The 20,925-nt window shown below is 47.4% G+C and overlaps 2 protein-coding genes across 3 annotated transcripts; both read left to right on the forward strand.

Annotated features, from left to right (window-relative positions):
- Positions 1–545: 545 nt before the first annotated feature.
- LOC126998077 (protein O-linked-mannose beta-1,2-N-acetylglucosaminyltransferase 1-like) lies at positions 546–18,098 on the forward strand. Of its 2 annotated transcripts, none has more exons than XM_050859454.1 (11): positions 546–1,709; positions 1,952–2,174; positions 2,319–2,446; positions 15,092–15,305; positions 15,441–15,564; positions 15,660–15,858; positions 15,936–16,120; positions 16,241–16,349; positions 16,482–16,562; positions 16,768–16,877; positions 17,464–18,098. In XM_050859454.1, exons 1-11 carry the CDS (start codon positions 1,605–1,607, stop codon positions 17,717–17,719), a joined length of 1,734 nt encoding a protein of 577 aa, XP_050715411.1. In that variant the 5' UTR covers positions 546–1,604; the 3' UTR covers positions 17,720–18,098. The 2 variants fall into 2 exon arrangements, with proteins under 2 accessions (XP_050715411.1, XP_050715410.1); XM_050859453.1 differs by lacking the exons at positions 15,092–15,305; positions 15,441–15,564; positions 15,660–15,858; ... (3 more) ...; positions 16,768–16,877; positions 17,464–18,098 and adding exons at positions 2,803–3,016; positions 3,242–3,365; positions 3,566–3,764; ... (3 more) ...; positions 7,639–7,748; positions 8,924–10,399 and having other exon boundaries at positions 558–1,709.
- LOC126998078 (uncharacterized) lies at positions 14,172–15,217 on the forward strand. Its single transcript, XM_050859455.1, has one exon. The coding sequence runs from the start codon at positions 14,377–14,379 to the stop codon at positions 14,815–14,817; it is 441 nt and encodes a 146-aa protein (XP_050715412.1). The 5' UTR covers positions 14,172–14,376; the 3' UTR covers positions 14,818–15,217.
- Positions 18,099–20,925: the final 2,827 nt, after the last annotated feature.

Raw genomic sequence — 20,925 nt, forward strand, 5'->3', positions numbered from 1 at the left:
CTATACAAGCCAACAACAACAACGACCACCACAACCACCACCACAACAACAACCACCACCATCAGCACCGCCGGGATGTGGTCGACCTGAGCGGAGTGGAGCAAAAACCAGGAACAACAGGTAAGTCTCTGCCCCGTGCACTAATTAATGGGGGCTTGGATCAGGTGAGGTGGGAGGGTGAGTCACACAGGTACGGAGTGGGGGTACAAAGGAGCATTGAGAGGTGAGGTGAGGTGAACACAAATTAGAAGGCTGATTATTTTTCATTTACAAATTTATACAAGTGAAAAAATAAAAAAGGACATAATCTATCTATCCATATTTTCTTCACTTTCCTTTTTTTCTCTACTTATTATTCTCTGATATGAGTAAATAAACATCAACCTTTTTTCTTTCCCTCTTTTCATCTCATTTCATTTAAATTTACACAACAGAAAATAAAAACAGCCACAAAAATACCTATCAATATTTTCTTCACTTTCCTTTTTTTTTCTCTAGCTATTATTCTCTGATGTGAGTAAACAAACATCAACCTTTTTCTTTCCTTTTTTCCATCTCTTTTCATTTAAATTTATACAACTAAGAAAATAAAAACAGCCACAATTTACCTGTCACTATTTTCTTTAACATCCCTCTTTATCTCATCATCATCCTAACTTTCTTAGAACCAAATTTACATCAGCGAAAAGGATGCTAAAATTGCTACACACTATTTTCTCCCTCCACGTCTTGAAGGAAAATAATGGAGAAAAAAATTGTGTATAAGCTTCAGCAACACACCAGATAAATTGGGCCTTCACACCCCCCACCAGGAGACGAGGGCGAGGAGGCGGCGGGGGGCGGCTCTCTGGGCGTGCTGGTGGTGGAGGCGGTGGTGGGGGCGGCGGGCGCGGCGGTGTGGGTGGACGGGGCGAAGGTCAGTATGAGGCAAAGCCATTCTCTCTGGACCTTATCACGAGGGAGGTTATACTGGTTTACTGGTTCACACTGTGCTTGACTCCTCTGTGAAATAGCTTCCAAAAACAATGAGGAAAGGTGTTTATTTGCATGAGTATATTCAACCCGAACCAATCTTCTCTCTTGGTCTCATCGCGGGGGTGCTATACTGGTTTACATTATGCTTGACTCCTCGATGAAACAGCTGCTAAAAACACGAGGAAAGGGTTCTATATTCATCATTGTATCTAACCCAAACTAAAGCATTCTGGGGGCCTTACCACGGGAGGGTTGAACTGGCTTACATTTTTGAGTTGACGTCTTGGTGAAACAATTGCTAAAACCACAAGGAAAGGGTTTAATTTTATCATCTGCCCAGCCCAAACTAAACCTTTCTCAGGGCATTATCGCAGGAGGGCTATACTTGCTTACATTGGGGTTGACCTCTTGGTGAAACAGCTGCCAAAACGACGAGGGGAAGGGTGCGGGGCTCAGGTCAGGAAGATCTGTTGTGATCCATCTGTCCGCTCCGTCGCAGCTGTTCCCCCGTATGTGTTCTCCCGCAGGTGTTCCATGTCCAGAACCAAACCATACCGTGGGGAGGCCAGGTGGCTCGCCTCCACGCGGGGCTCCACCTGGTGACGCTAAGCGAGAGGACAGGTGAGGTGATGCGCACCGAGACCTTCCTCACCTGGCAGCCTGAGGCCAGTCGCCAGGTGGGCCAGGCGCTGCGGGACGTGGGGGAGGGCCGCCTGCTGGTGCTCGTCGGCGTGGTGAGTTGGGTCAAGACGCGTCGCGTACTGCTGAAAACTCCTCGCGGTCAGCCGTGAGGAAACAAAATAAAGCCCAAAAATAGATGCATCATGCTATATTTCCAGAGCCTTACAGACAGCGGACAGGAAAAAATGCCTGAAAAATCACTTGTGTGGCAGGCTTTGCGTCGTGATCTTTTCCTGGATGGCCAGTTTCTTCATGGCAACTCACACGCAGCCTCCCTCCGCCTTGTCTCCCGCAGCCGGACTTCACCAAGTTCCTCGGGCCCGAGGTGGCGCGCCAGCTGGCCTCCCTCGGCTCGGTGTTCGCGGAGCGGCTCGCCAAGGACGAGGCGTGGTGCATGGTGGCGTGGAAGGGCGCGGGTGTGTCCAGCGAGGTGCTCACGACCATCCATCACGAGGACGGCTCCTCCACGAAGCAGGGGTCGCCGATAACGCTGCATCTGCTCCTCCCTCTGAGGCCTGGTGGGTGGCGGGTGGCAGCGGCGAGCACTCTGCTCGCTTGATCCTTGCCATCATGTCATTTCTAGGAACACGAAATATCACAATTAGTCTCCTACATGTGGCTGAGGCATCCATCCTCATTCATGGACACCACTTGTCCCGCAGAGCCGCGGTGCGGGTGGCACGCCGCGCCGGGCATGGAGCAGCACGCCGCCTTCTGCCGCGCCTTCGACGGCTACGGCGCCTTCTGCAGCTGCCACGAGCCGCCCTGGTCGCCTCGCCCCGCCTCCCCCGTGAGACCCGTTGTTGACGTGTTGCTTTGTGCCTTACAGCGACACGCCTCACACAGGTGCTAATGAGCCGCGTCTCAGGTGCCGTGGAGGCTTCGTGGTGCAGAGGTTAGCACACTCGGCTCACAACCGAGAGAGCCCGGGTTCGATTCCCGGGTGGAGTGGAAAAATTTGGGCGGTTTTTCCGACACCCTATGCCCCTGTCCACCCAGCAGTGAATGGGTACCAAGTATTAATCGGGAGTTATGTCCCGTCTCCTGGGATCTGTTCCCTTCTGCTATAATTTCTTCCCCTTCTGTCTCTCTCCGGCATATGACTACAGATGTTGCGCCGACTAAACGAAACTTTCCGAAACTCAGGTGCCGTACGCGCTGCGTGAGGTGATCCCGGTGGCCGTGGTGACGGCGCGGCGGCTGCCCCGCGTGCTGCGCCAGCTGGCCCAGCTGTGGGCCAGCCCCGGCGGCCTCCACACGCCCGTCTCCATCTTCGTCGACGGCCACAGCCCCGAGGCGCGGCGCCTGGCGGCCCTCCTCGGCGTGCCGCTCACCGAGCACCACAACGACGAGCAACCAGGTCAGATCTCATCGTGCAGTTTTTGGGTTGGCAGGAACCGGCGCTCAAAGGTTTTTGTTGTGGTTTCATAGCATTGGAATAATATGATGGTAATGAGAGATCTCCTTATTACAACCTGTAGCAGCCACTTATTCCTTTTATTGCTCCTAGCCCCTCATTAACCCCCCCTGTTACACATAATCGTTGGCCTCGCGCCCCAGCACCTTCCTCACCCTTCATCCGCAGGCACCTCGTCGAGGATCAACGAGCACGTCAAGTTCACGCTCGCGAAGGTGTTCCAGGAGTATCCGGAAGCTGACCTCGCCATCATCTTGGAGGACGACCTTCAACTCGCCCCAGACTTTATCCCGTGAGTGTGCGCGAGGACAACGATACTACTACTACTACTACTACTACTACTACTACTACTACTACTACTACTACGAATAATAATGAGAAGTAATAATGATGATACTAATAATGATAAAATGACAACAATGGCACCATAACTACTAGTACAGCCCTAGCAACAACGACTACAATCTACAACAACCACTCCCACTCCTCCAGGTACTTCCAGCAGACGGCCAAGCTGCTCAAGACGGACCCGTTCCTGCTCTTCGTGAACGCCTTCAACTACAACGCGTACCCACACACGGCGCTCGACCCCCGCCGCCTCTACCGCGCCCACGGCATCCCCGGCTACGGCTGGATGACCACGCGCAAGGCCGCCGTGGAGATGCTGGCTGGCTGGGTCCCCTTAAACCAGGTCAGTGTTCCGGCCCCAAGGTCACGGCAGCGATCCAGGGTCCGTATTATTAAACGTCTCAGGCTCCCATTACGACCATTTTCCACGGCCGCGGAGAAGATCAACTGGGTTTTCATGGCTTGTTTTCCCGTCCAAGATGCAGAGGTCGTGTAATGCGTCACTAGGATTGCAAAACAGTTCATGAAAATCCCGGCAAGTTCTGCAAAAAGAATATGGACTCGGTCAATTTTCAGCTATAGCCTACGAGCCTCAATACTCGAAACGTTTAATAACCTTTTGGGAACTGAATGAAATTATGATAAATGTCTCAAAAATGCACGAGGAAGCAAAAACTAACGTCAACTTCTAGACTTCAACTTCCTATGGATTATGACGAAACTGCAGGTAATGTAACGACAGGTATAAAGCAATATGATCAGGTGTAGCTAATTCATCACGCCTAAGAGGGTGAATAGACGTTTAGGATTATTAACCCCTTGACTGCGGATATCCTACCAGAAGACATCACCAAGCTACAGGAATGGAATAAAAAGTGGCTGCTACAATTCAATGAAGAAAAATATAATGTCCTGCATCTTGGGAGGGGATATCCAGCATACCAATACCACATGGGAAACACTCACTATCCACCACAGGGGCAGAGAAAGACCTGGGACTATAATATGTTACCAGGCTACCAGTGAAAGCCAAATCCGTGCCAGTCGCAGCGGAGGGGTTAAGAAGGCGTGGATGAAGTCTCCGGGCGTCACCCTCCACAGACCGGCGCCTCGTGGGACTGGTGGCTGCGGGCTCGGGTGATGGGTGGCCGGGACATGCTCATCCCGGAGGTGCCACGGACGCGACACCAGGGCGGCGGCGGCGTCCACATCTCGGGGTTCGATCAGGTTCTCTTCTCCAGCCAGCCGCTCAACGCCGAAGCCAACGTGACCCTCGACGTGGACAGGTAAGACGGGATTAGTTTTTCACGTTCCAGGTAAGTTGATGTTTGTGATGGTATACCCCAACGTAAGCTTCGATGTGGACAAGTGAGGAGACGGGATCAGTTTCTCGGGTTCCAGGTAAATTGATGTTTGTGATGGTATGCCCCAACGTAAGCTTCGATGTGGACAGGTGAGGAGACGGGATCAGTTTCTCGAGTTCCAGATAAGTTGATGTTATTGATGTTATACCCCAACGTAGCTTCGATGTGGACAGGTGAGAAGACATGATCAGTTTTTAGGGTTCCAGGTAAATTGATGTTCGTGATGTTATACCCCAACGTAAGCTTCGATGTGGACAGGTGAGGAGACGGGATCAGTTTCTCGGGTTCCAGGTAAATTGATGTTTGTGATGGTATACCCCAACGTAAGCTTCGATGTGGACAGGTGAGGAGACGGGATCAGTTTCTCGGGTTCCAGGTAAATTGATGTTTGTGATGGTATACCCCAACGTAAGCTTCGATGTGGACAAGTGAGGAGACGGGATCAGTTTCTCGGGTTCCAGGTAAATTGATGTTTGTGATGGTATACCCCAACGTAAGCTTCGATGTGGACAGGTGGGGAGACGGGATCAGTTTCTCGGGTTCCAGATAAGTTGATGTTATTGATGTTATACCCCAACGTAAGCTTCGATGTGGACAGGTGGGGAGACGGGATCAGTTTCTCGAGTTCCAGATAAGTTGATGTTATTGATGTTATACCCCAACGTAAGCTTCGATGTGGACAGGTGGGGAGACGGGATCAGTTTCTCGAGTTCCAGATAAGTTGATGTTATTGATGTTATACCCCAACGTAAGCTTCGATGTGGACAGGTGGGAAGACGGGATTAGTTTTTCACGTTCCAGGTAAATTGATGTTCGTGATGTTATTGACCAACGTAGCTTCGATGTGGACAAGTGAAGAGAAGACGGGACCAGTTTTTCATGTTAAAGTTGTGTTGGTATTCGTGATGTTAATTATGGTCCAAAGTGAATATAGACGAAGACAGGTGCGTGGGAAAGATGTTTTGGAGATCCAGGTGTGTTAATATTCGTGATGGTATTATCTAACGTATCAGGACACCTCTCCTCCCGAAATTGACCTCTCTTTCGGCCACCTCTTTTGATTCTTTTTTGTAGGAGCAGCGAGTAACGGGCTTTTTTAATATTGTTTCCTTTTTTGTGCCCTTGAGCTGTCTCCTTTGTTGTAAAAAAAGAAAAAAACGTGAATATCGAGGTATCAATACATCTCTCCACCCGAAATTGACCTCTCTTTTGGCCACTCATCCAAACTTTCTCTTATAACAGCAGTGATTAGCAGGCTTTTTTACCCTCATTTATGTTTGCCTTTGAGCTGCTTCCTTTACTGAGAGAAGAAAAAAAATCAAGGTGAGTAACGGGGCGCCCTCACCTGCAGTGCGCGTGAGTTGGACTACGAGCAACACCTTCGCCAAGACCTGAAGGACGCCGAGGTGGTGGTCCTGACCCGCCACCCCTGCGAGGTCACCCCCCTGCCCACACACAAGGTCAGCCTCTATACAGGTCACAGTTAAAACCTCATTAATGGCAAAAAAATATTACCAAAAATACTTGACACAAAATACGATAAAAACAGGCTTGTCTCGTCATAGAATCATCAAGAATCGGTACTTTTTATGGTTATTCAACAGAAGGTCTTTTAAACAACGCCTTAATGTCAAAAAAAGTGTTAAGTATCTTTGTACACACTGAAGATTAAGAGCAAATTATTACCATTGATTATTTAGACGTGAAAAGCCATGATACCATAGAAGTGAGAGCAGGGAGGGAGGAATGAAGAAAAGAGTTACTTGAGGAAAGGAGGGAGGAATGTAGGAGTGTGGGTGGAGGGGGGGAGGGGTGAAGGATCAGCAGGGAGCGGAAGGAGGTGTGTCAGGTCAGCAGGGGACGGGAAAGAAAGGTGTAGAGTCACAGGAAGAAGAGTATGGGTGAGGGAACAATAGAGGGAAGGAGAAAGAGGGTACAAGGGAAAGAAGGAACAAGAGAAGAGGGAGTATTGAGAAGAGGAGGAACCAGAGATAAAGAGAGAGAAGAAAAGAGATAATACTGAGAAGAGGAGGAATATAGATAAAAATACGTCTTGAAGAGATAAAAAAAAGTGATAACAAAGGGACAAGAGTTAGAAAAGAAGAAAGATATGGAAGAAAGTGTAGGGAAAGAGTGGTATTTGGTACATATAGAGGCATTATAAAGTGAGATGAGAAAATGGGAAGTAGTAAGAGGGAAGGGAGTGAGCGGTATCAGGTAGGCATTAAAAGTGACATAAGAAAAAGGGAAGAATATGAGAAAGAGAAGGGAAAGAGAGATTGATTAAAGTGGGAAGAGAAAATGGAAAGACGAATCGAGAGGAGGCAAAGAGCTAACAGAGGCAAGGAATGGGGAGTATATGGCCAGCCAACATGGCCTAATAGAGTGTTTTCCCGCAGACGAATAAGACCTACGTGATCTACATCGACCAGCCAGACGAGAACAAGGACCACTATGCTTATGAGGTGGTGGCCGTGGTGAGTAACTGTGAGTGAGTGTGAGATGAGCAAAAATAAACAAATGCGACTGAGAGAAGAAAGAATGTCTATCTTAAACTGTATTAGAATTTTCATTTTTACCATTAACTTTATCGTCCCTACATATAATTTTTCTCTGTACCTTAAACTCAATTCCCTACCTACCCACTAATGTTTCTACCTACCCAGTTTCATTCCCAGCCATCCACTCGTCTTCCTACCTGTGAGTTTTCCGTTTCCTTTAATGACCACATCTTTACCACCCGATAAAACTTTCCTATTGAACTATCTACCACCCACCCTTATCCCAGCCCACAGCCTCCTCTTGCCCCCCAAACTCGCATTCTCAGCCTCACGATCTCCTCTTCCCTTGCAGTGTTTAGGGATCAACGACAGGGACATTCACGAGAACCTCCGAATGATGATCACCTTTCCCTTCTTCGGCAATCAAGTGTACCTGGTGGCCTGCCCAAACTCCCCCTACTGGTGAGTGTATAAAAGGGAGAATGTGGGAAGAGACTGATTGATTTATTGTGGCGTTCCTTCATGGCGTCGGAACTACCAATGTTACATAGCGCAGAGGGAGAAAGAGAAAATATGAAGGATGGAAATGGGGGAAAGGATATGGATGGCAGGATAGGGAAGTAGAGGAAAATGAAAAACAAATAAATGGAAGGATGGGAAAGAGGTGAGAGATATGGATGACAGGATTTGGAAGACGAGGAGTGTGAAGAAGAAAGACTGATAGCAAAGGGAAGGAGGACAGGAAAGGGTAGGACATAAAAGGAGAAGGAAAAGGTACAGGAAAAGATGGACGGAAGGAAAGAGAAAGGTGAAGCATAACAGGATAAGGAAGTACAGGAAAGTTAAAAAGAAAGACTGATAGCAAAGGGAAGGATGATAGGAACGGGCAGGATATAAAAGGAGAAGGAAAAGGTACAGAAAAAGATGGACGGAAGAAAAGAGAAAGGTGAAGCATAATAGGATAAGGAAGTACAGGAAAGTTAAAAAGAAAGACTGACAGCAAAGGGAAGGATGATAGGAACGGGCAGGATATAAAAGGAGAAGGAAAAGGTACAGAAAAAGATGGAGAGAAGGAAAGAGAAAGGTGAAGCATAATTGGATAAGGAAGTACAGGAAAGTTAAAAAGAAAGACTGATAGCAAAGGGAAGGAGGACAGGAAAGGGTAGGATATAAAAGATAAAGGAAAAAGTACAGAAAAAGATGGACGGAAGGAAAGAGAAAGGTGAAGCATAACAGGATAAGGAAGTACAGGAAAGTTAAAAAGAAAGACTGATAGCAAAGGGAAGGAGGACAGGAAAGGGTAGGATATAAAAGGAGAAGGAAAAGGTACAGAAAAAGATGGACGGAAGAAAAGAGAAAGGTGAAGCATAACAGGATAGGGAAGTACAGGAAAGAAGAAGGACCGATAGCTATCCCTTTACAACCCTCACCTCCATTCCTTTATCCCCCTCACCACATTTTAATAACTCACTATCCACTTATCCCCCTCAACAGGTTCTTATAACAAGCTCACCATCCCTCACCATCCCCTCTTCATCATCACCATTCCCTTATTACCATCACCACGTCCTCTTAACACCCTCACCATCCTCTTCACCACTCCCTCATCACACTCACAACATCCTCCTCACACACAGCCGCCCCGGACGCAAAAGAGTGATCTACCGCGCATCAGAGAAGGACCAACTCTACGCCCTGAGGAACCCCGTGATGAAGCCCCCCTTGAGGGTCACATACGCCCTCAGAACTCCCCCGAAGGATCCCCAGCAGGAGTTTGCCCTTGAGAACAGATACGTCGTGAATTACATGGGCGGTGGATTCGGCCATTACCTTCCCACCGAGGACAGAGAGGCGTAGATTAAGTAGATGAGTTGTGAAAAATGCAATAGTATACAAATAAGTAGATAAGTAGATGGATGGATGGATAGGCTAATAGACAGGCAAACAGAACGGTGGATAGTTAAATAGACAGATGGATAATTAAGTACACTAATGGATACACAGTTTAATACAAAGGCAAATAGACAAATAGACAAATAAGTAAAGTGAAGGATAAACAGTTTGATACGTAAGCAAGCAGAATGATGGACAGTTAGATAAGTAGATAGACAGATAAACTAGATAGATACAGTCTAATAGTATGCAAACAAAAAGATAGTTGGATAGATAGTAAGATAAGCATGTTATTGGATAGGAAGACTAATTAATAGGCAAACAGGAAGATATAGTTAGACATAGATCGATAAAGTAGACTGATACAGACTATAGTAGGTAAGCAAACAGAAAGATACAGCTAAATAGATAGATAGAAAAGTAGATTGATGGATAGACAGACGAATAAATAGGCAAAGATAAATAGATACAGATAGATAGAAAGTGTTATAATCAGTGTGTGCGTACGTACGTGTGTCACAAGGGGGGTTTTCACAATATGGCGCAATCCTAGGTTACATAATGCTTAGGAACCTTAAAGATTAGTTAAATTCCGTTTCAGTCACCGAAGTCCCTTCTTAGAAAGTAATAGTTGTTCTCACGTCCCATAGAGGAACCTAAGTTATGGTTTCAATATTTTGCATTCGTGTTTATATCCAAGTGTATTATGCTTTCCACTCTAAGACGGTTTTCAACCTAGTAACACACAGCAACGATTACATTTTGAGGATCATTCGTTTTTCTTTTTGATTCTTAACAATAGAAACCTAGACTTAGAAACCTGGAATATTTATACAAGTGAAGAAGACCACCTCTCATGGCTCATGTATGAATGAATGGGGAAGTAAATAGATAGGCAACAGACATTATTTTAAGGTGCTGGCTATAGCGGCGGTGGGCTTTCTTGAGGGGGCTCTTGGGCGACACCAGTCCGTTAGAGGCGCAGGCGAATTTTATTTATTGTGGTTGCCGTATTGTATGACTGTTTCTTGGCCCATGCTGCCCCCCGGTGCTCCTCTTGACCAAAGTTGCTGAAGTTAGGATTGACTGAAGATCTGGGCAGCATGTGGGTCATCTTCCGCCACTCAGGCTCACCACGCCCACACGCTGACACTTGGGGCCACCGCCTCCTCATAAACATATAGAGCAAACATATTTTATAAGAAATGTTTATAAATGAAGCCGGAAAGACGAAACATCTTTTATTTTCCTTAATAAAGTATCGAGCTTATAGATTCATGAAGCTCAATGAATAAATAAATGCGTAAACTTTCGGATAAAATTACAATATATCCAACACACACATTCCCACACAGGTGATCCTCCATGCACGTTTGAGAGAACATTCCGCGGCAGGAGCGTTCGCCGATTATCCGAGGCCGCCGGTGCTGTGTGGTTTACTGCGCCGTGCATTAAACCGGGGATTATTACCACACTAAACACGTAATTACCTGACAGCGTGCGTCGGGAAACTGTTGCAGTCCACCCCGTGACCGCCACCGTTTTCTATTTACGCTCCTAGACGCTGATACACGGATTTACGTTCATTAATTATATTCACGCCAAACAGCTTAGCGACTTAGCGGCATTACGTAGTGGTGGGGACGAGAAGTTATGCCCCCTGCCACATATTTAACGCACCCACCATCTTCACCATCCCAATACCCAAGCACTTTCCTCACCCCCCCTTACCACCTCCTATCACCCTCACTACACCATCATCCTCACTATCCCAATATCCTACCGCTTCCCTCACTCCCCCTTAGCAGCTCCTCATCACCCTCACCAAACCAGTATCCTCACCATCACCATACCCTACCGCTTCTCTCACCCCCTTACCATCTCCTTGTCAACCTCACCACACCCTTATCATCCTCACCATCCCCTTACAATTCCATCACCATCACCGCGTTGTTCTGCCACACTCACCACGATACCTGATAATTGTACAAAAAAAAAAAGAGAATTACATTAAAAGAGAGAAAAGGACAATAAAATGGACACAAAGGTAGATTAAAGACAAGCAAATAAACGGAAACTACAGAAGAAAACCCGCGAATGAAAGAAAAAAAAAGAAAGAAAGAAGGAGAGCGACAGTACGTGCATTTATTTGTTACATCATAAAAAGAAAATCACATGAAAGAGAAAAACAACAACAAAACGTACACAAAAGTAAATCAGAAAACAAACAAACGAACGGAAGCTTTAGAAGAAAACCCACGAAAGAAAGAAAGATGGCGACGGTACAGGTATTTAAAGAACCCTGTCATCGTCGCTCATCCAGTATTTTTTTTCCTTTACCATCGATGATTAAAAAAAAAATGCAAAAGTAGATCGAAATAACCCAAACGAGTCTTCCACCTACGCTTCTGAATGCATACCTGTCCACGCACACCTGTACAAGCACATATTTCGAGCACTTGTTGACCATACCTGAGCACACCTGAGCAAGTTCGTGTCCCAAAGGCAACACAGGCACAGGCGTGGACCCTCAAGCCCTCCCACACCTGTATCTGTGATGAGTGTTGACAGAAACGGACAGAATTGGGGAAGGCAACGAAAGTAAAATTCTTGAAAGGAGCACTCGGAAAATTAATCAAATATTTCTACACTGAACTAAAATTGGAGGAGGAAAGGAAAAAAAAAATTGAAAGGAACTCCCAGAAAATGAATAAAATATCGACGCTGAACTGATACTGACTTTGACACACACGCAAAAAAATATAACTAAAAAAGAGGAAATTAGGAGGGGAAGCGATTGAAAAAAAATGTTTGAATGGAGCTCCCAGAAAATTAATAAAATACCTCAACACTAAATTAAAATCGCCTTTGACACACACAAAAAAAAATAGAATGAAACTAAAAGACAGGAGTATACGAAAAAAGGCCAAGAAAAGCATCAAATGAAACTTAACACTGGCATTAAAAAGAACATCAACAACAAAGAAAACAACAAAGAAAACAACAAACAAAAACAAACAAAAACAAACAAAACAAACAAAACAAAGAAAAGAAAGCAACAAAGAAAAACAACAACAAATGAAACTGAACTCAGGTGATAGCCAGTCATAAAAAGCAAACAAGATAACAACAGGCAATCAACCCAACACTATGAAAACAAGGAAAACAAGGAAAGAAGACACATCAGAGCAAATTCGGTGACTCGCTTTTCGTCATGCATTTCAAAATCTTAAAATCTGGCGTGCTCAAGACTGCAATGATAAAAAAATAAAGCAAATATAAATAAAGCTACCAGACAGGCGCCACGCAAGCAGGAAAGCACAGTGTTTTCCTGAGCGTCTCTTCCTCCCTCGCGATGCAGGAAGAAAAGACGAAAAAATGGCACGCAATACACCTGGCAGCCTCCCGCCCCCTGTAGGTAAACGGGGGATACCAGGAACAAGATAACATACGAAAAAACTTAGTATATACAGTTATAAATTATCACGCTACGAGGTACAAGAAAGCTGTCCTTGCGTTTATATGCGGAATCAACGAACTAGACACCAAAATTTATATTAACTAAGTATCATGTTAACAAAGACGAAACTATGGAGGAAAAAGGGAGAATAGAAAGATGAAAGTAAAAGACATAGGGAGGAGGAAAAACCAAGAGCCAACACGCACGCCATAAATCTCACCTGTCATCCATAACTGCAGGTGACTTCACTACGCCTGCAAGCGCCATTCCCTACCCTCCTCACTAACCTTCCTGAGCTCCTGCAACACGCCACCACCTCCTCGCCTCTCCCAACACCTGCCTTAAACCTGCAGCCTCCGTCACACCTTCACCACACACCTGTTGCCTCCCTACAATATACCTGACAACAAATACACCTTCTGAAAACGAGAAAAGAGACAGAAAAAACATCTCCCACTCCAAAGAAATGCCCGTCAACGCAAAAAAGCAATTGGTCTTTATCGTTTTCTTCAGTGTTGTGTATCTGGTGCTTCTGAAGATCGAGTCAGAGTGGAGTTTGGATCGGCCCCGGAAAGTTGTGAGGAAGGAGAAAGAAGGAGACACCGGACACAAGGAGGTGAGATCGAGGGACAAGGACCGAGAGGAAGGGAACACAAAAGATAGTGAGGATGATGCGTCAGTCAGAAACTCAAGTCGTGTTGCCAAGGTTGAAGGTGATGGTGAAGGTGCAAGGTCGCTGGTTGTTAATGTGACGATGACTGGTGGTGATAAAAGGGGAGTTACTGACACAAAGACAATAAGACAGAAAGGTGACATGTGGGACGAAGGGAAAAAGTTCTCTGCGGCACAAAGAACAGTACAAGGCAATCCCACGACGGACGATCCTGAAAGCAAAAGATATCAAGTGGTTTTCTCAAAGGACGCCAGGCGGGAGGACGTTCAAGGCAAGGTGTCGATGAGAAAACTTTTGATGATCAACTCCAACACCGAGAAACGTGAAACTTTTCCAGAGGACCTAAAACCAGCGTCCCCTTCCAGCGTGCCGAGGCAAAGAGCGAGACTCCATACAATCAGCGGTGAGGATCTTCGCCCAGAGGAACCAAAGAACGTTGCGGGCGTTGCAAAACTCTCTCAGTCGGCAGCTTCAAGACACGAAGAGCTGCGTCCCTCACGCCCTCCCCCCCTCGACACATCTTCTGAGGAGCCGCTAAGATTCAGCAGCGAGAGTGGTCACACAGAAGGTCAACTGCTGACAACCGTATCTACAGCAGTTCCTCCGCCACGCCTACTGATGTCGTCGACAGAGCCAGGCGCCGCGGAGTCCCTCACACTGGACATCACCGTGCGTGGCTCGGGCGTGACCGTGGCGGTGGACGGGCGGCAGGTGAGGAATATCGAACCCCTGCGTGATATGAATGAAATTCACCATCACTCATAATGACACGCAAGAATCTCGAAATTGGAAATCCATCCATACACTTTTCATCAGTCAGCCTGACCCCCCCCCCCCCTCCCACAGGTGTACCGCGACGAGCTGCACACGATGGCCTGGGGGCCCGACGAGGCGCGCCTGCACGCCGGCCTGCACCTGCTGCTGCTGCACCAGACCGCCGGCAGCCTCGTCGCCGCGGAGTCCTTCATGACGTGGCAGCCAGAACTCGACAAGGGTTTTATGCAATATTGGAATGAAATTCAAGAAGGGCGGCTCCTGGTACTCCTGGGCGCCGTGAGTCACCGATGCCACGTGATATGAAGGTGTTATATAACTCTCTGTATTCCCCTGTGAGTGACGGCACTGCCATTGTTCTGCATTTACAGCCTGACTTTACGACGTTCCTGGGCGAGGCGGTGACGGACTTCCTGACGCAGGAGGGGTCCATCTTCGCGGACCGCCTGGCCTACAGGGACGCCTGGTGCCTGCTGCTGCACAAGGGCGGCGGCGTCCTCCACGAGGCACTCGTCACCTCCCGTCCCGGCCACAACTACACCAAGCACGATGTGTCGCCGCTCACCACCCGCGTCACGGTGCCGCGCACGCCAGGTGAGAGGTGCAAGGCAGAGCGGGACGGGGCACAAGGGGACAGGAACGAGGAGAGGGGAAGGGAAAGGGGTAAATGGAGGGGGTGCCACGATGCCCCGCACAACATGTTATTTATAGAGGTGCCCCGAGGATTATGAAGAGGGAAGAGGAAAGAAAAGGCTGTCACTGGGCCGCGCCACTGACCGCGGTGCCTGTCTGCCCGCAGAGCCGCGGTGCGGGTGGAACGCCGCCCCGGGCATGGAGCAGCACGCCGCCTTCTGCCGCGCCTTCGACGGCTACGGTGCCTTCTGCAGCTGCCACGAGCCGCCCTGGTCGCCGCGCCCCGCCTCGCCCGTGAGACCCGTTGTTGACTTGTTGTTTTGTGCCTTACAGCGACACGCCTCACACAGGTGCTAATGAGCCGCGTCTCAGGTGCCGTACGCGCTGCGTGAGGTGATCCCGGTGGCCGTGGTGACGGCGCGGCGGCTGCCCCGCGTGCTGCGCCAGCTGGCCCAGCTGTGGGCCAGCCCCGGCGGCCTCCACACGCCCGTCTCTATCTTCGTCGACGGCCACAGCCCCGAGGCGCGGCGCCTGGCGGCCCTCCTCGGCGTGCCGCTCACCGAGCACCACAACGACGATCAACCAGGTCAGAGTCCTGTAGAATCATCATACCTTCCGTGATATCTGGTTTCATTTCACGGCGAGAACATTCCAGCAAGAAACATAGAGAACAGAGCGTGGCGCCAGCAGTAATCAAACTGTTCTTTCCTTCCCTCGCAAGGGTCCACGCGGCGCGTCAACGCCCACGTCAAGTCGGTGCTGCAGAAAGTGTTCCAGCAGCACCCCGCCGCCGACAAGGCCATCATCCTGGAGGACGACCTTGACCTTGCTCCAGATTTGATCCCGTGAGCATCGTCCTCCCTTGTGTTGCGCCTCATCAATACATTCACAGAGCAACACACTTGCTGCTGCTGACAACTGTTTCCCCGTGGCTTGGCAGGTTCTTCCAGCAGACGGCGCCCCTGCTCACGGCTGACCCCAGGCTGTTTTGTGTCAACGCCTTTAACAGGAACGCCTTCCCTCACACTGCCCATGACCCAGCGCGGCTGTACCGCGTGCACGGCGCCCCTGGCCTCGGCTGGATGGTGAGGCGGCGTGTGGCTAACGAAATGGTGCAGCAATGGGCCCCCGACGACACGGTGAGTCACTGTTGCCATAACCGTGGAATGGCATGACCGTCTCGTGTTGACCACTGAACTATTGTGAGTGTTGACAGAGCCTGGACTGGGACCTGTGGGCGCGGCAGGTGGTGATGGGGGACAGAGCCATGCTGGTGCCCGAGGTGCCGCGCACCAAGCACGTGGGCGGCGGCGGCGTGCACGTCACAGGCCTCGAGCAGGCACTCTACCACGGCCAGCGGCCTCTCAACGCGCAGCCACTCGTGACCCTCGACGTGACGGGGTGAGGGCGATGGATTCTGCTAGACAGCCACTTGCACGCTGTACCTTCACAGCCACAGCCTGAACTACTCACAACTTAAGCAGCCACTAATAAGTCTCATGCTATCCCTCGTCTCCTCAGGGCGCAGCGGGATCGTTACCTGCACACCCACCACACCGCCATCGCCGAGGCGCGGGTGGTCAGGATCAGGGAACACCCGTGCAAGGTGCTGCCCCTGCCACGACACACCGTGAGTACAAGGCGCTGCCCCAGCGCAGGCAATGTATTCTATTATAAAGTGACCGTCATACAGGGTGTGTCACCACAGTAGCTTCCGATACAAGTCTCTCTGCAGCTTATATCATCGTGTTGCCCTCGCCAGGTGAATGAGACCTTCGTGATCTACCTGCACCAGCGTGTCAACACCTCCTCCTTCTCCTCGGCCTACTACGTCGCCGCCAGAGTGAGTTACCATGCAGAATCCTCACCCCCACCACACATAACCTTCCTTCCTGACCTTTCCTCAACGCTCCAAAATACTCCACACACCCACACTCACCCCCAACCCCCCTCCACACACACAACACACCTCCCTCTGACACACAGTTTGACGAGGCCCTTCACCCAGCCTGTCAGCGCCGCGCCTAATGAAGCCTTCTGCCCCTCAGTGTCTTGGCCTCAACGACCACATCGCCTCCGAGAACCTGAACCTGATGCACACCTTCCCCTTCTTCGGCAACCAGCTCTACCTCGTCGGCTGCCCCTTCTCTCCTTTCTGGTGGGTACTCGGGGGGGAGGGGGGGAGGGGGGGGGTAGAGATAAAACTTTTTTGACAGCAATGGAAGCAGCTTAAGGGCAACAAAATGAGGACACAAAAAAGCCCACTAAGCGCTGTTCATGTTTAAAAAGAGTTAGTATGAGAGGTCAGAACAGAGGTCAATTTCGGATCATTTGTGCAGGCTCTCAGTTTTAACGTGTTTCATGAATTAGAACTTGATGGCTGAAACACGTGACTTTATTAACTATTTTCAACGTTACTATAAAGAGTAGATAAAGCAGCAAAGCACGCTCTCTTCCTCCTTCTCTCTATATATATATATCTATTTATCTATCTATCTTATCATATATCACACACTTTCATATTATCTTTCCATGCGCTCTCTCTCTCTCTATTTATCTATCTATCATATCCTTTCATGCTCTCTTCTTTCCCCTCCCTCCCTCTATCTATTTATCGATCTATCTAATCATCTTTCCACACTCTCCTATTATCCTTTCATTCCTTCAGTCTTTCTTTCGTCTTGCATTCATTCATTCCTTCATTCACTTTTCTAACTTTTCTTCTCTCTCTATCTTCCCGGCAGCCTGACAAGGGACGATGAGGACATGTACAGCCCAGGGGAGGAGGATGTGACGTACGCTAAGCTGCACCCCTTCAGGAAACTCAGACAGAGGGTGCGGCTAGTGGTGAGGGGAGCGAGCTCTTTCAGGGATGAAGTGAATCTAAACAACCTGATAAGCATTGATTTTAGAGAAGAAGAAGGAGGAGGAGGAGGAGGAGAAGGAAGAGGAGGAAGAGAGGAAGAGGTAAAGAAACAACTGAGGGGATGGGAAGGATGATGCGAATTAAAACGAAAAAGAGGAAGAAAAAGAAGGAGGAGGAAGAGGAGAAAGAAGAGAGAAAGAGGAAAAGAAGCAACAGAGGGGATGAGAAGCATGATGCGAATTAAGACGAGAAAGAGGAAGAAAAAGGAGAAGCAGGAGAAGAAGTAGCAGAAGGAGGAGGAGATGTGGGTGAGTAACAAGTGAGTGGAACGTTGTATATTAGTGATGTTATAGTTCGGATGTTTTACCTGTGTTGAGGATGTTGATGCCCTTTGGTGTTATGTATATCGCTATGCTGAAAAGGTATGCGAGGAAGGTGAAACTAGAAAATGTAAAGAAAGAGGAATAAATAAAGGATAATAACCAGACAATGAGAAAATATGTTACAAGTAGAATAAGGACGTGGGAGAAAATAAATGGACGAGTACGACGTGAGTGAAGACGAAGAGAGGAACGAAGATGAGGACGAGGAAGAAGTGGAGGAGGATAACAAGAAAATGGAAGAGGAGGAAATGACAAAGAGGAAAAGAAACAGTTGGAGGATGAAAAGAACGATGAGAAAGATGATGATGGGAACGAAAACACCAAAGAAGCAGAAGAGGAGGAGGAAAAAAGATGCCAAAATGAGGAAAACGAGAACAAGAAACACGGTGAGAGAGAGGAAGAAGGGAAGAAGCAGAAGAGGAGGAGGAAAAAGATGCCAAAATGAGGAAAGCGAGAACAAGAAACACGGAGAAAGAGAAGAAGAAGGGAAGAAGCAGAAGATGAGAAAGAGAACTAAGATGGAAAACGAGATTAAGGGAAGGAGGAAAACAAGAAACAAGAAGGACGAGAAGGAGAAAGAAGAGGAGGAGAAGGAGGAGGAAAATGATGTCTGCGAATAAGAGTGAAGAAAAGAAGAACAAAAAAAAGGAGAACGAAGAGGAAAAGAACAAAGAGAACAATTAGGAAAAAAAACAAGGAGGAGGAAAAGAAGGAAAATATAATGTCTATGAATAACAATGAGGAAAAGAAGGAAAACAAGAAAAGATTTGAACCAGAAACGAGAGGAAAAATAAAGGAAATTAAAAACAAACAAGAAGAACGAAGAGGGGGTGGAGGAAGAGGACGAGGAGGACGACGAGGAGGAGGAGGAGGAGGAATATGCTGTCTGGGAATGCCATCACTCTGCCCCATGCTAATAGAGGTCTCGTGGACGTGTTTATGCTGCTGACGACAAGTAGCTCGAGACTCACTAGACGACCCGCTTTTTTATCTTTTTTTTTTTTAGCACTGTGGCTGTTTGTGTGTGTTTGTGCGTGTGTGTGTGTTCCCTGTTATCCTTCGCGTGTTTTATTCTTCAGTTATTCTCTCTCTATGTGTCTGCGTCTGGTGTTTGTCTGTCTGTCTGTTTGTTTGGTCATCTGTCTCAGTTTATATGTTTTGTTTTGTTTTTCTCTCTGTCTGAATCTGTTTCCGTCTCTCTCTCTCTCTCTCTCTCTCTCTCTCTCTCTCTCTCTCTCTCTCTCTCTCTCTCTCTCTCTCTCTCTCTCTCTCTCTCTCATGAATTAATAAAACCGCACCAACGCACATTTTTTCCCCTCAGAACACACTCGTAAACATTTATTGCAACGCCGCCAACGAGGAACGACAAGAATAAGTAAAAGATTATATATAGAAACGAGAACAGACGAAACGAGACGAAATAAAATACACTAAACCCGAAATTGACCTCTTCCACCCGAAATTGACCTCTCTTATGGCTACTCTTTACTTTTTACTTTTGTGGGAGCGGCGAGTAGCGGGCCTTTTTTTTACCCTTTTTGTTGCCCTTGAGCCGTATCCTTTGATGTAAAAAAAAATGTCCCTCTTTGTATATCTTGAGAGGAAAATAGACAGCCATGGAACAGAGAGACAGACGGAAAGATAGACAGACAAGAAGACATGCAAGATGAGAGAGAGATGAATACAAAAACGGACGGAAAAAGAGAGAAAGAAACCAAGGAAGACAGAATGATTGAGTGACGCACAGACAGACAGACAGACAGACAGACACACAGACAGGGACAAATTGGGCGTGTGGGATAATGTGAGATCGACAAATGAGGCACACAGGCAATAAAATCACTCATGTATGCACGCGTTCCCCAAGTCACACACACACACGCACACACACAAAAAAAACTAACACTCACATGAAAACGTCAGATCAGGTCAGGTGAGGGACAAAACCACAAGCTCACATACCTGGAAAGAAGAAAATAATATAATCAGAGAAGCATAAGGACTCCAGGTAATATATTATAGCAAGACAATGTTGAGTGGCAGTAAAGAGAGAGTAGTACAGGTGACAGGTAGGCGGAGTGCCGGGGCCCAGGTAATGAAGGAGCGCCTTAATTGGCATTCCCCAGGTGACATGCGGCGACAGGTGAGTCTGAGCTCCACCCGAACACCTGAGCGGAAAGACAGGTGAAGGAATTTGCTACGTGCATTGGTTTTATTTAGAGAGAGATGAAAGGAGATAAAAGCAGAATGCATGAATGAATGCAAGAAGGAAGAAAGAAAAGAGAAAGAAAGATAGATAAAGGAAGAGAGAAGCAAAGGACGAAGAAAAGAAAAAAATGCGAGAAAAAAAGAGAGGATGAAAGAAAGATAGAAAGGAGGAAAAGAAAAGAAAGAAAGAAAAAAGTTAGAAAGATGGGAAAATGAAAGAGGAGAAAACGAATGAATGAATGAAAGATATAGAAAAAAATACAATGAACGTGAAAGAACAAAAATGAAAGAAAATCAAAATAAGAAAGAATGAAAGAGAATTAAAGAATCTAATATATAAACAAACAGACTGACAAAGGAATACAAGTAAAAAATTAAAAAAAAAATAAAAAAAATCTGAAGAAGGAAAGTAAACCCAAAAACTCGCATCAAGGACATTGCTCCCATCCTTCCCGGTGACAACTCTCAACACAATTCCCTCACAAGACTTTTCCATGCGACGCACACCTGGGAGACACACCTACAGGACCTACTTCAGTAACCCATAAAGAAAGAAAATAGGGAAAAGAAAATGGGAGTATAGTAAGAAAAGAAAAGGGGAAAATATAAAAAGGAAAGTAGGAGAGAAAACATTTGAGTCGCCTTTTCCTTCTCCCTCATTCAGATCATAAAAAAAGAAATGGTAGAAAAATGAAGGAAAAGTGGGAAAATAAGAAGAGAGAGAGAGAGAGGAGGAGGAAAGTAGATCA

The sequence above is a fragment of the Eriocheir sinensis genome, chromosome 13, assembly GCF_024679095.1.
Source record: "Eriocheir sinensis breed Jianghai 21 chromosome 13, ASM2467909v1, whole genome shotgun sequence".
NCBI classification, from domain to species: domain Eukaryota; kingdom Metazoa; phylum Arthropoda; class Malacostraca; order Decapoda; family Varunidae; genus Eriocheir; species Eriocheir sinensis.